Consider the following 15240-nt stretch of genomic DNA (forward strand, 5'->3'; position numbering starts at 1 on the left):
GAGAGAACGTTTCAGCTTGCAAACTTTATTAAGGGCAATAGAATAACCATCAGGAGCATGCATGTATATAACTTCATCAAGATAACCGTGAAGAAACGCATTGTTAATGTCAACTTGATGGATAGGCCAATTAAAACTGGAAGCAACAGCAAGAAAAGTACGAACCGTGACTGCTTTGGCCACAAGAGAGAACCTGTCAATGTAGTCGACCCCTTCCACTTGGTTGTATCCTTTAGCAACCAAGCGTGCCTTATAACGATCCACACTGCCATCAGCTTTGAGTTTCACCTTATAGACCCATTTGCAGCCTATAGCCTTCTTCCCCTTCGGTAAATCAACAACCTCCCATGTGTCATTGTCCTCAAGAGCCTGAAGCTCTTGTCTCATGGCATCCTCCCACTCCTTGCAGCCCTGCGCATGTTTATAGCAACTAGGTTCCTGAACAGTGGATAATGCAGCTAAAAAATCAATGTGTGAGGCTGCAACATTAGAAGGGTGAAGGATAGAAGTGGAGGAGGAGTTGCAGTGGAAATCATTAAGCCAAGCAGGAGGTCTAGTAGGTCTTTGTGATCTGCGAGGAGCTGGGACAGAAATAGGACTTGTTGTTAATATCAGGAATATAGGAAGAAGAACTAAGAGGGAGGTCTGAGTTGTCTGAGGGAATTGAATCAGAATGATGGTAAGGATTGTCAAGCAATTGTACAGGCATGAGAACAGGGCCAATTTCAGAAGTGGCATTGGAATTTTGGTATGGAAATATATCCTCATGGAATGTAACGTCCCTGGAAATTATGACTTTCTTATTATCTAAGTCATATAGTTTAAAAGCCTTTTGGCCCTGGATATAACCAATGAATACGCACTTGAATGCTCTAGGAGTGAACTTTGATTTATGTGGGAGGGTATTGGAAGCAAAACACAAACAACCAAAAGTTTTGAGATGGGCATATGATGGACTAGTTTTGAGTAGGAGTTCATGGGGTGATCTCCAACTAAGAACGGCTGAAGGAAGTTTGTTAATGATGTGTGTGGCAGTGAGGATAGCTTCAGCCCAAAAATAATCGGGTAAATGAGACTGAAACATGAGGGCTCTAGCAACTTCTAAAAGATGACGATGTTTTCTTTCCACAACCCCGTTTTGTTGTGGTGTATAAACACAACTTTTCTCATGAATAATACCATTTTTCTGTAACAATTCTTGGAAGGATGAACTGAGAAATTCGGTCCCATTATCAGTTCGAATACATTTTATTTGGGTGCCAAATGCGTGACTATTTGTGAAAGAAAGGTGGATAAGATGACTGTGGTTTGAGATTTATGATGCATGATGTATGTCCAGGCAGTTCTTGAAAAATCATCAACAATGGTTAGTATATAATAACCCCCAGAAATTGAAGATTGTTTATATGGCCCCCATACATCCATATGAATAAGATCGAAGGACTTGACAACATGATGAGTGCTAGAAGGGAAAGGTTTTCTGGTTTGTTTAGCTTTAGGACAGATGGAGCATATACAATCTTTATTCATATCAGTAATGTTCAAATCACTAATGTGGGAAAGTACAAGAGAGTTTGCATGACCTAAGCGTTTATGCCAAATTGCATAATTGCTCGAAGTGTTAGAGGTGTATACAGCAGAAAAAATGGAATGAGGATGAGAGTCAACTGAAGCAAATGAGCTATAGTCCAGAAAGTATAACTTGCCAATTTGTTTTCCTACAGCCATGATTCTTTTACTCATCTGGTCCTGCAAGATACATGAAGATGTGAGGAAAGTGAAGGTGACAGGAAGTTGCTTGCACAACTGTGATACTAATAACAGGTTATATTGGAATTCAGGAATCAAAAGCACATTCATTAAGGTTAGTCCAGGGAAAAATGTGATATTGCCATTATGAGTTGCAAGGGATGTGCTATTGTCAGGAAGATGTATTTCTATGGGTTTATAAGTTTTGAAAGAGAATGAAAAAGTGTTGCATCACCACTCATATGATTAGTAGCCCCACTATCCACAATCCATTCTTTAGTCCTACCATAATCTGATTTATTATTCTGTACCAATGTACCTGCCATTTCGGTGTCTTGAGCAAAATGAACTTTCATAGGATTCTAAGGAGCTTTATTTTGAACCATCTGTAAAGCCTCCAACAAGTCTGACAATAGCTCATTCCTCTGTGATTTTTCCATGGAAATTGGACCATCATTCACTGCAAAAGCTCTGCTGCTACCTCTCTTCCTTTGTTCATTTAAGTCTTTGTACCAGTCCGGAAATCCATGTAACTTGAAACATGAGTCTTTGTTATGTCCTTGTTTGTTGCAGTAATCACAAACCAAGCTTCTTTTATCAGTTATCCCCTTTTTCTTCATGTAGTTCTTATTCCCAGAGTTGAATCGGAATTCCGTTCCTTTCACCTGCATGTTGAGTTCTCATGAATGCCCGCATATTCCAAATTTACGATTCTCTGTCTTTCTACTCGCAACACCATTGAGTAGGCCTTGTTAACATTTGGTAGAGGATCGAGTACTAGAATTTGACTTCTAATACTATCATGTGGCTCTCCTAATCCCATCAAAAATTGCATCAACTGATTGGCCTCATTCTGTTCTATTTTCATGTTGTTGCAGCCACAAGTGCAGTTCCCACATGAACACATAGCAGGCGGCATCAAACAAATCAATTCATCCCACAGCTGCTTCAATTTCGTGAAGTATGCAGTAACACTTAGATTACCCTGTGTTACTGAACTGATTTCCCTCTGAATTTTGTACAATAGGGGACCATCACATTCCCCATATCTCGTTTCTAGTTCTATCCAAAGTGTTCTAGCTGTGGAGGCATAGAGAAAAGCATTGACCATATCTTTTGTCATGGTACTTAGTATCCAGGTTCGCAGAACTGAATCTGCAATCTTCTACTGCTTCAAATCTACCGAACCTTCATTCGGCCTCTCAAAGGATCCATCAATGAATCCTAACTTATCCTTCCTTTCCAAGGCTATGCGAATGGATCTGCTCCACGTCAGCCAATTCGCACCATTGAAAGGTGCAGAAACCATCACTAAGTTGGAATGATCTGCCAGTTGATTTCTCACAATTGATGATTCAGTTCCATAGTTCATCCCAGCGACCGGGATATCAGGGGTTGTATTGGAGGAGCTCGCCATGAGCAATGCTCTGTTTTATGCACGAATCAGCTCAGAAAATAGACAGGATGAAAACATCCTGTAATCAATACAATTATCCGCCTCAGTATGCAGAGACCATCATTACGATGGCTCTGATACCATGTAGAAAAAGCTCAAGGAATCCATAGAATAACAATCAGTAGTATGAGGGAGAACAACTCTCATTTCATAGATTGAAAAAGAAAAATCAATCCTTTAGTTGTAGACTCCCAGTTTAAATAGCAGTAAAAAACAGAGGAAGAAGAAGAAAGAAGAACTGACTAACGACTAAAACTAACTTAACAGCTAACCAACTACTCAAGTGACACATCAGCGTGATTAAGTAGAAATGCGACAAGGAGAAAACGTAAAACTCAAAACACGTTACTGAGAACAGGCTTCTTCTTCTTCATCATCTGTAACATGGTGATCTTCATTACTGCAGCAGCACACATCTTCAACTTTCTTCAGCAGGTTTCTGTATTGGTGGCTTTGGCCTTGGAGAGAGTATGGACGAACGCCCTGCTCTTCTCAATGCTATTACTGTAAGACTTTATAAATTTTCAGTAGAAAGTCATTCCCATGGTGATATCTTCTTTGCATTACTGTTGTACGATTTGAACCTCCGAGATTATGTATAGGATAAAAAGTCCATGTCATCAATAAATTCCCTCAAAGTCACGTATCATGTAAAAAATTAGGTGTTGCAGATTTTTTAGATGGAGAATTTCAAGAGAAAAATGGTGTAATCTGTAAAGGAAACATTAAATTGGCAACTTCCATATTTAAGGCGTAGTGTAGATTCAATTTTGCTCATGCTTATATTTGTTCTTTTGGTCTTTAGTTTCATTACTATCTCTTACTTCACTCTTATAATTTGATGCAATCTGCTTAAACTACTTCAAAAATCTATATGCATCGCCTTTCTCATCTTTGGTTTGTGTCTTGGGGTTTCAAAAAGATATTAATGTTTGTGAAACTTCCTTGTTAAGCCTATTCTATTGATGATGTTGTGCATTAGTACATTGAAAGTTACATGTATTACAGCAGGGAACCATAACGACTCTCTCTTCAACTGAATATGTTAACTAGAGTTGCAAAGTTACACTTGGCTAAAAACATGGCTGTATCAGTAAACATTTGTTCTTTGGGTTTAATAAGTTCCTACGGCAAATTTCCATGCCATAAATCTTGAGGAATTGATGAATTGCATCCTTAGGTGGTTTACATATTAGATTTTAAATATATGTCTAGAAGGCAAAACCAAGAAACTGTTCATACATTGTTTCTGATATTAAAAGTGAAGTTAACTAGCAGTAAGACTGCATGAAAAGCAATTCCAAGCCCGGAAGCATTGTGTTTTAAGTGGTAGACAGAGTAGCTGTTAAAGATGATATCATTTGATGAAGATTTGTAGAGGAACAGCCCTTGAAGAAAGTAAGGTTCTCTGGTTGCCCATATTGCTTTGATGCAGGGTAGTATGACAGCCTAGTGATAAAGGGAAAAATCAAATCTGCTAAGATATTCATATTGATGCTAATTGATAATTGATTTACTTCAAATGGTGCTATTGTTATTTTAGTGACGTTCTACTCTTATTAATGCATTTGTTTATCTGTATAAGTTGGCATATTCTTATGTGCTTAGTCATTTCTTTTCTTGTACCGGAGGAAAAGCCACGCCAAGTATGTGGTCTTGGACTTGCAGGTATTCACTAATCTTATATTTACCATTTGTTTGCCTCTTTCCTTGAATCTCTCCATCTCAAAGTTTTGCAGCTTGAGTAGGTCCACAGGTTTGTATTTGATCCACCATATCGACTCTTAGGCACCTGCGCTTTTGGTTATGATGGAATAATTTTTTTGCATGGACCCTCTTTTTTCTAGTTTTTAGACCTTGACTGTCATTGATCTTCATCTGCTTAGCTATTCTGCAGAGGAAGTCTTGCAAGGTGTTGCTGCCGGCGTTGACCTATTTGACTCCACGTATGTATCGGAGCTTGCCAACACTATTTCCTCTCTCCTTTGCGTACGGTGCGTTGCCTCTTAATATACTATGAGATGTGTACAATTATGGAACTTTATACGAGTGCTCAGCTGTGGTGTAGGAAACAAGAACCTAACCAAGAAAAATCAAGAAGATAAAAAATGTAATTGAATAATAATTATTTGATTTCTTGCTCTTTCGTGGTTGTTCTTGCTAGCACGAAAAAATCATATCCTACTACTGGAAGCGTGGACATCTTGGAGAATATCTACATTGGAATCTCGATTGCGACATCCATTGAAGGAAGGAATCAAGGCTAGTAGCCAATTCAAGAAATCAACAGGGGCATGGTTCCGTTTACTCTCTTGTTCCTTTCTTGTTTTTTCTTGGTCTATATTTGTTTCTGTTCACTGGACTCCTAGAAAAGATCAGGGATACACCCCTTGATCGAGAATTGTATGCCTGTACTTTGATTTATTTCAATTTTGCGCTTTCGCTGTGCTGCTCGGGCCGATCCACTTCCTTCCATCACGTAGGATCTTTGGTGGCACACCTCACAAAATCAAATAAGGACCAGCAGCCCCCACGGGCACATGTGGCGCCTCCAGAGAGAAGTAACCTATAAACCCTAAAAGTTTGGACTCCGAATGGGAGAATCCACAACGAACTCGTACGAACCCTCGAGAATCGTAGATCTCCAACCGCCAAGAGATAATCCTCCACCGAATTCGGGGGGGATCCTCTAACTACTGGGGACTCTCCACCGAATCTTAGGGAGATTCAGCTTCATCTAACAATTTTGACATCATGCTTCCCCAAATTTGTGTTATTCTTCAACCAACTTAGGGTTACGTATAAATAGAGATCTCTCCCTTTGGGGAGAAGATATATTTCTATACTTTGAGCTTACACCTACAACTTTCACCTTTATGCTACAACTTTAGTTGAAAAAAGCATTGTTCATATTTAGAGCTTTATTTCAGTTTCAATATCTCATTTGTACACAAGAATGAGGAATATTACTCTCCTTTTGACTTATTTTCGCTCACTTATTCCTAGCATTCTACTTCACTATTTTTCATTTCAAGTGGACCCGAGAACCTAATTTTTTGATTGCATCAAACGGGGCCCATCTATGGGACCACAAAATTAAGACATGAGAGGAAGCTACCAACACCGGAACTAATATCTCCTCTGGGAGAATGGTCCCCCCCCTCCTCCGATAGAAGACCTCCAACAAATGCTTACTACTTCCATTCAGGGCCCAACTTCAACGACCTCACCATTATCATTATCTACTGTTAATGTCCCTACTAACCAAACTTTTAATGTGCAAGGAATCTTGCGATAGGACATCCCCTCTTGAGCATGACAGGAGCACCTTCCCTTATGAAAAGGTGGCCCCAGGGACTAAAAGGCACATTGATAAGCTTAAGCAGGAACTCTTAGACCTGTAGAGGTGTGTCATTGGGGTCCCCTTGGGGGAGGAAGAGGGCAGCCCATTTAGCAAAGAGATCCTAGCAGATGAACTCCCCCTCAACTGTAAGGAGCCCAATCTACTAGAGTATGTTAGAACTATTGTGCCTCAAGAGCACCTGTCCTACATCGAGAATGTTGCCCTTCTCCATCGTTATACTGTTAGGATAAAATATCTTATATTCATAACCACATTCACACGATTGACCCAAAAGTAATTCAACCAATTACACACGTGGTCATCTAACCATTTGGAGAATTTTGCTCTATCTTTCTGCACCAATTTGTCAGCAGTAGACGGCATCGATGGACAATCATGAGCCTTTTTCCCTATAGCAAAAAGAAGGACAATCGCTGAGGGAGTATCTTCAATGATTTAACTTAGCGGTCTTATAGGTTTCTTAAGCTACCTCTAATATACTAAATTGTGTTTTTACCAGCGTTTGAAATATGGGGGCTTCTTCAAGTTCTTAGCAAAGAAGCCCCTTCTCAATTTTGACATTCTCCCAGCCCGAACAAAAACATGCATTATCTTGGGGAGACAAAGAAGTACAAGCATGAAGTCTTTGGTCAAAAATGTGACGAGCAGGAGGCCCCACTCCACACAGACCTCGAGGCATAAGTCCTGCCTTTGAGCAGGCACCCTAAACCCTGATGCTAGCAGGCACTTAGGTCCTTTATTAGGGAGACGCATAAGATTTGTTCAGTGTAGGCACAGAAAGCCCTGTCTTCCACACATGAACATAATTGCCCTGTGTCAAATGGACACCTTATCCTCCCTTCGGTGAGGCCCCTAAGTCTTGCTCCAAGGAAACACCCTCAAATAAGCTCTCCTTTGTGGAGGCGCACAAGCCTTGCTCCCTGTAGGCATGAAGTAAGCTATTCTTTCTCTAAGCGTGCTTATGCTACTCATATTTCTTTGTAGGAATGCAAAAAAAACAAAAAAATGACTCTTTCTTTGAGCCAGTCTCTTGCCTCTAAGACGCCTACTCTAATAAGTGTCAAAACCTCCACTTATTAGGGACGGGCTAAATTATGCTCATAAAAATAGGTTAGCCTAAAGAGGCCCAAACAGCCCAAAAAGAATAAAGGAATACAAGGCCCACAGTGCCTCCAAAGAGGCGCAATTTGAGAGAGGGCCCATGAAAATAAATTGACCGAACAAAATCCACTCGACCCAAATCCAAGAGGCCCCCTATCCAAGAAAGGGTTAAATTTATTTTGACAAACCTGTGAAAATTTAAATATTAAATATTACCACTCTGTTAGGAACAAAGACTCATATTGTTTTAGGAACAATGATTAGAATGCCCCTCCATATATATGAGGAAAAATTATATATTTATATAATATATTATATAAATTCTAATAAAATGTACCTATAATATATCTATAATGTATAAAATTAAAATTTTATATAGGAAAAGTTATTTTTTAGTCTGTTAAAATATACTCAATATTAGTTTTATTTTGATAATTATTCCCAATTATTTTACGGCCATTAAGTTTCAAAATTGATGAAATCTAGACCTTTAGTGGTCGGAATTTCGATTTTGATCGAAAAATGACATGGCATGGGAAATTGGACATTTTTTGGGAGTTTTATTCCTACGTGGCTTTAGAAAATGAGTTGGATGAGATGTTGGATATAATTATATTACATATATTATTATAATTTATAAAAATAAAATTATTATTTCAAAAAAATAATAAACAAGAACCGCCCCGCCCCCCCCAAGACCAACTCCCCCTTTCCCAACCAGTTTACCCTCACCCCCCATCCGTCTAGGCGGCCCCTCATCGTTTCAATGAGTTGTCAGTCATTGCTCCTACCATTCAACTCCCAGCTCATTGCGATCATTCCCCCCAATCAATTCTCAGTTTCATCAACCATAGCGATTGCGCTCTCATCTTGACCAGCGCAACCTCTTGCTGTTGATTAGTGGTCCCCGACGTAACCTATGGTTGAGAACCACCACCATTCGAACCGCCACCTTCTTGCAAGTTGAACGAACCCCTTCCCATCCAATTTCATCAACTCTTCACAAAGATCTTAGGATCGTCAATGTTAGAATAAATGACATGGAAGCAATTAGATTGGCATGTAATCCATTCTAACAATAACTCGATTTCATGTAATATTATTTAGTGAGTAAAATAGTATTCGCTACTGGCATTTTCTTTGTTCTGCTCATTATATATGTTTGTATTTCTTAAACAGAACAACAAAGCCCACAGGCCACTTTAACAACCATGCAACATTTAGATTGCACATTGAATGGCGGTCATTAAATCCGACCAGCACTATTTCACGAAGGGAAATAGAATAGCTGGTCTACTGATCTATCCCCAATACACCATGGACTATGAGCTAACAAACCAGTGGACCTTGTTTGATACTAGAATCGACATCAGGTTCTGCCTATGAAAACCGCAGGAAAATGACCCCCATGATAGATTGTTCATCACAATTGTTTAATAAATTCACAGTGAAATTAACTATATCCTTTCCAGCAAAGTTTTAAATTAAAATGAAATCAATTAAACAAGATTGGACCACAGAGGGACCTTATGTAAAGAGGAATAAGTTGAGGACCTGAATTAAGTGTCGCATTCATTTGATCAGTACCGTGTTTCATTGGCGACAAACGTGGATATCTATGTGATCTTAGTGGGTCGATTGGCTAGGTGTCGAATCGACTGAACTTATTCACGAAAATCGTCATATAGAAGCCTTGGAGGCTTGATTGGTATGACTCAAATCCCAGGGTCTGATAGTACGGGAGTAGTCCAGAAACTTGAGGAATGACGGTAGTCATATGTGTACGATGACTGCATCTTAGATTTGTGAGAGAGGTGATCGTGTCTCAGACATGGTCATCATAAGCTTTGTCTAGTGTAGTCAAAGCATATAGCGAGCACAGTGAGATTTAAGAAGAGGATCAGTCTCCTGTCAATACGTGACAGAGATATCTCCTATGCGCTTGAAGATGTGTTAACGCTCTATAAATCTGTGGTCATAGTCATTGGTCGATTAGGAAAAGAAGTTCTTATGTCGAGCAATTTGGCATAACGCGATCTCAAGTATTAAGCATATAAGCCTAGTCCAGGATGGGAGCTGACACCTAATTCCATGCCCTAGACTAAAGTCGGGAGACGGTAGATGGAAGGACCCGACCTATATGGACTAAAGAGCCTAAAAGTTCACAAGGATATTTGCCTAGTCTCTAGTGCCATGGACCGTTGCTAGACGACCACCCATGGTGACGGGCTTTTTCTATCAAGGGTTGATCGAGATTATTAACTAAATTAGATTTAATTATTAATATTGGTTAACACTAGCCCCAAATCTAGCTGAAAGGTGAACCTAAAGAGTCACACTCAAATCACCGAGAAGGGACGAGGAATTAATTAGGAATTTATTCCATAAGCAATTCGATTACTTACAAATGAGAGAGATCCATTGGATGGAGGAGCCTAAGGATAAATTTATATTGGACTTGCCCTTATTATTTAATAAGTCGGACTTATTAATTAATAAATACTTATTGGTCTCATGTATTTAATTGGATTAAATATATGATGGGTTTAATTAGGTAAATTTTGATTACATTAGATTTAATTAAAATTAATTGGGTCTTGTATTTTATTTTATTAAAATTGGCCAAGCACCCCTAGTTAAACTCGTCTAATTCTAGGAAAGGAAATAATTGACTAGCAATTCTTACTTTTGAAAAGTGCTATGTTGGTCATTCTTTATTTGGAATAAAGAATATATTACCTTATGGATTGTGGAATGAACCTAAACACATTCTAGTACATCCATATAAGGTATATACATTAGTTATTTGGAATAACCAATAACATTACACAACACAAAAATTAATTCCTAACCTAGAAACCCCCCAATTGGCCGCCCCCTCTGTTTAAACACACTTGCTGTGTTTTTCTCCCTTATTCTCTTCTAGAAAAGAGAATTAAGGGATCTCAATATTCCAGTGTGGTGTGGATGTGTCTCTAGAGGACTTCTACGTTAGAGTCTCGTGTGAGCGAATCAATAGAAGAAGGTTCGAAGTAAATCAAACAAAAGGGTAATTCTTTATTTACGATCCTTGCACTTCTCATTTTTTTCATTTCACCATAAGCCCTGGTTCAGTATTTATTGCTTATTTTATTAACTACATCAAATGCCCAGGAACTCTAACAGTACACCCCTTGGAATCACGGTTTTATTATATTTGATTTTTCATTTATGAATTTTTAATTAACCCATTCACTTGTGTGTTCCCAGGCCGATCCGCTCGCCTTTTGCTTTCACTCCCCAAGTGGGAGAAGACATGTTTCTATACCTATAATACACGAACACTTTAAAAAATTACCCGATGCATTGTCAGGCAAGTGTCAAATCCGCGTGTCCTAGAAAATTAAAAACAAAAATAGAAATAAGGACATGACACCCCATGCCTTTTGGCATGTCCGACACGTTTTGAATTTTTTTATAATTTTAAAAAATTTGCGCTATTTTTTCTAAAATAGAATTTTGGGCTAATAAAAAATAAAAAGAATTAACTCACTCATCTCAAACTAAAAGTTTTGAGAAGAAATTGCTAAAAATTTTAGAGATGGTCATGATAATTTAATTAATTTGAATATTAAAAATTTTCATTGCATACTTTTAAGATAAACTGATTATGTATATTTTTTAAGCCATATTTGGTTAAAAAATATAGATGTAAGACATGCTTATTTGATATTTTATCTTGATATTATTCATATTTCATATTTTAATTTATGAGAAATTGAGAATATATATATAATAAAAATATATATTATATGTAGTCGTGTCAGTACCATGTAGTGTCCTAACTTCTTTACATTTTTCATGTCACCATGTCCATGTCCCTGTATTATAGTTTTACACTTTGAGATAAGAACGTTGGTTAGTGTTTTGACCTAGTCACGACACACTAGAAAAGACCTAGCTTATTTCAACTCTTCTTACTCGCTTCCTGTAAAATCCTAGCTGTTTTTCTAAACATTCTATAGTACATTCTCTAAAATCAACCAATTTCATTTTTGACCTAGATAAGGCCGGTTCGTGTCATGGACTTGGTCTGTGGACTAGGCTCTAATAGATCAAACCCATGCACAATGGACCTAAGTTGAATTCAATTTAAATCTTAAGTCCATCTTAAAGTCCTTTAACCAAATTCAAAGACACAAGCCTACTATCGCACTAAATTTATAAATTAAATCAAGCCTAACTAAATTAGTCCAATTAATTTAAAAGATCTAAGCCCAAAATTGACTAATTCAATTAATTAATTTTTAAAAAAATCCAACCCATGAATTTTTATATAAATGATCCAATTATTTGTTCAGATAAATGACCAAAAAACTAATTAGATTGCTCTGGATGTATTTTATTCTGACAATTAATTGATAATATGTAATATTAAGTAAATAAAAGAGTATTCACTTATTTGGCATTTACTTTACTGTGCTCATTCTGTATATTTGTATTTGCTTAAACATCACAACAAAGCCCACAGACCGATTGGCAGCCGTGCATTTGGTCGCACATTGGATGGTGGTCATGAAACCACCTGCCAATAGGTTGGTCAGAAACGTTTCGAGTCGAGGACCTCGAGATTGGGCATCGAGAGTCCTATAGAGACTTGCACTAAGAGTCGCATTCAATTAGTGAGTATCGTGTTTCATAGGTGACAGATGCGGTGTGTCTATGCAATCTTGGTGAGTTGATTGACTAGGTGTCAAATCAACTGAATTGACTTGTGGGGATTTTCATATGGAAGCCTTGGAGGCTTGGTTGGTTTGACTTGAAACCTCGAATCCTATAGTGTGGGAGTAGTCCTCAGAGTTGAAGAATCACGGCAGTATGTGAATACGATAATTGTATCTTGGGTCTATGCAAGAGGTGACTGTATCACAGACACGATCATCATAAGCCTTATCTAGTGCAATCAGAGTATGTAACGAGAATGGTGAGTTTCAAGAAGTGGATCTATCCCCTGTCAGAATATGACAGAAGTATCTCCTATTCACTAGAAGATGCGTTAACGCTCTATAAAAATGTGTCCACAGTCATTGATCGAATAGGAAAAAAAGGTTACTATGTCGAGCAATCTGGCATGACGCGATCTTAAGTACTAAGCATAGATGCCTTGTCTAAGATGGGAACCGACACCCAATTCCATGCCCTAGACTAAGACCGAGAGACCGTAGACTGAAGGACCTTACCTGTATGGACTCGAGAACTTAAAAGTTCACATGAATATTCGCCTAGTCTCTAGTGTCATGAACCGTTGTTAGACGGTCACCCATGGGGACGGGCTTTCTTGATCAATGATTGATCGAGAATTATTACTTAAATTAGATTTAATTAATAATAGTGTTTGACACTAGCCCAAATCTAGCTGAAAGGTGTACGATTATGTAACCTAGCATGATCGAGTAGTTAGTCAATTGTTTGACAAATTAGACTACAAACTTGATTAATAAAAGATTTTTTTTAGTCTGTTGAGTTATTAAATTATCGTATTACATAATTGGATTATGCATGCTCAAAACAAATTACTGAATGGATGGTCAAGAACATAACTTACAGAGAATGACATGCATGAACTAGGCATATCCCTCTAGTTAAGATGAGTAGGTTAGTAAATTCAGAGTCTAGCAATATATGATTTGAGTTTACTAACTTGTTGAATCTTTTCTGAGAAGGAAGAAAGCCAAGAAAACAATTTGTGGGACAAAGAATGCTTGTAAAAAATGATCTATTGGATTGGATCCAAAATAGACATCTGTAAGTCATTAAACACACAAATATCAGCAGAAAGTTCACACTAAAGACTTGTGGAAAGTTTAGAGAAATTAAACTTGAGGTGGAGAACAAAGCTGGTTATGGAGACAAACCAGTTGATAGGGTCAAGGTGGTGCGTAGTTAGTTCGAAGTTCTTAAAACATCCAAAAATGATAATGAAATTCTCATTCAGTGAAATTCCTCCGGAAGAGAAGATGTTGAACTAGAGTAAGGAAGAAATCGAACCTTATTTGGACATGGTTCGATCGGTGCTTCGCTAAATTAGTTGGCCCTTCTGGATGTGGATTTTTGAAAAACCGTCAAGTTGTAAAACACGGTGTTTTCTTAAAGTCGTAATCCAGACACCATATTTGAAATGGATTGGCAAACTATGTCCTACAAAAGTCTTGAGTATGAGGAATGGTCCTGCATACATCAAAGGAGTAATGGGAGGAAAATTAGACTTGGAGTCTAATTTATACATGTTTGTTACTGAATAATACAAACATCTCTTGTAATCGAAATTTTAAACTGACCATGTCTAACTTCTCCAAAGGACGATCAGAAAAATACCGATTACTTAAATGGTTCGAGTTTCGGAAACCAAATAAGGAAAAGCGATGTAGGACATCGATCTGAATAAATGATTTGGAGCCATAAAATCCACTATGGAATTCAAACTAGGTTTGGATTATAATTTAGTATGGTAAATGATTATTTTTAATTTTATTAATGATTTTCTATTATTCTTTTTTTTATTAGTTTTCATAATTATAAATATTTGCCCATAAGCTTTACAAAGCCATCATACAAAGGTTTGATATTTTCATTTTGAAGAAAAATGCAAATTGTAGATTCCAAATTTATTACCGTTAGTTATGAGTTTTTTCTAGAAAAGACATTTACATTATGTTTGGATTAATGTTTTGAATGCTTTTGTTTTGGTATTTTTGGAGATAGAGAGAGAAAAATAGAGATAAGTAAGTATGTGTTTTGAGATAGATGGTATGTTTGGATTTGTGTTTTGATATAATATAAAATAGTATAAAATAAGTGGTGTAGGTTTGATGTTGGGATTTGGGGGCTATTTATATTAATGTTCAATTAAACATCACATTTGATATAAAAATGATATAGTTGGTTAATTAAATTATTAAATTGTTATATTTAACCAAATACATAATTCTATGTATTGTTGTTTAATTAAATTATATAGTAACGATAAACTGATAGAAAATTCATAAAAATATTTCGGAAATTCTTCTACACAATAAGATGTGCTGGAATCGGATTGTCAAGAATAATTGTATACTTCATTGTATTTTTTACAACTGTACAAAAAAATATACATTATTACATTTGTACTCTTAATTATAATTTTTTAAAGTAATATAATTTTAATTAATTATATATAATTAAATAAAATTATAATTTTAATATGTTAATTAATACAACTGTAACTTTAATATATTAATTATATATATTTAAATAAAATTATATAATTAATTATTCAAAATTTAATTAAATAAAAAAAAGAAAAACAAGCCCAAGTCGTGATTATGAATAATTATTCAAAATTTTGCCCAAGTCGTGATTATGAATCACGACTTGTGATTATGAATCACGACTTGGGCTTGTTTTTAAAAAAAATAATTTTTTAATCGAGCCGTGATTTTAAATCGCTACTCATTATATTATTATTAATATATTTAAAAAATTATATTAATATAATTTTTTTATGATAAAAAAATAAATAACTCGAAAAGAAAGAAGATAGAGAGAAAAGAAG

At 36.7% G+C, this 15240-nt stretch overlaps 1 protein-coding gene across 1 annotated transcript; it reads right to left on the reverse strand.

Annotated features, from left to right (window-relative positions):
- Nucleotides 1–2111: 2111 nt before the first annotated feature.
- Nucleotides 2112–3166, reverse strand: LOC105162783 (uncharacterized). Its single transcript, XM_011080904.1, has 3 exons — nt 2938–3166; nt 2459–2829; nt 2112–2414 (listed from the first exon to the last, which is right to left on the reverse strand). The coding sequence occupies exons 1-3, from the start codon at nt 3164–3166 to the stop codon at nt 2112–2114; spliced, it is 903 nt and encodes a 300-aa protein (XP_011079206.1).
- Between the last annotated feature and the right edge of the window lie 12074 nt (nt 3167–15240).

This window comes from Sesamum indicum, linkage group LG13, assembly GCF_026168435.1.
Source record: "Sesamum indicum cultivar Baizhima isolate 11 linkage group LG13, ASM2616843v1, whole genome shotgun sequence".
Taxonomy (NCBI): Eukaryota; Viridiplantae; Streptophyta; class Magnoliopsida; order Lamiales; family Pedaliaceae; genus Sesamum; species Sesamum indicum.

Bases quoted from the DNA above. Each gene is read 5' to 3' on its own strand.
- LOC105162783 (XM_011080904.1), bottom strand. From the start codon at position 3,166: ATGGCGAGCTCCTCCAATACAACCCCTGATATCCCGGTCGCTGGGATG. The intron at 2,830-2,937 runs GTTCGGTAGATT...ATGCCTCCACAG, and splicing joins CTTTGAGAGGCCGAATGAAG to CTAGAACACTTTGGATAGAA. The intron at 2,415-2,458 runs GTAAATTTGGAA...CTCAACATGCAG, and splicing joins GAGTAGAAAGACAGAGAATC to GTGAAAGGAACGGAATTCCG.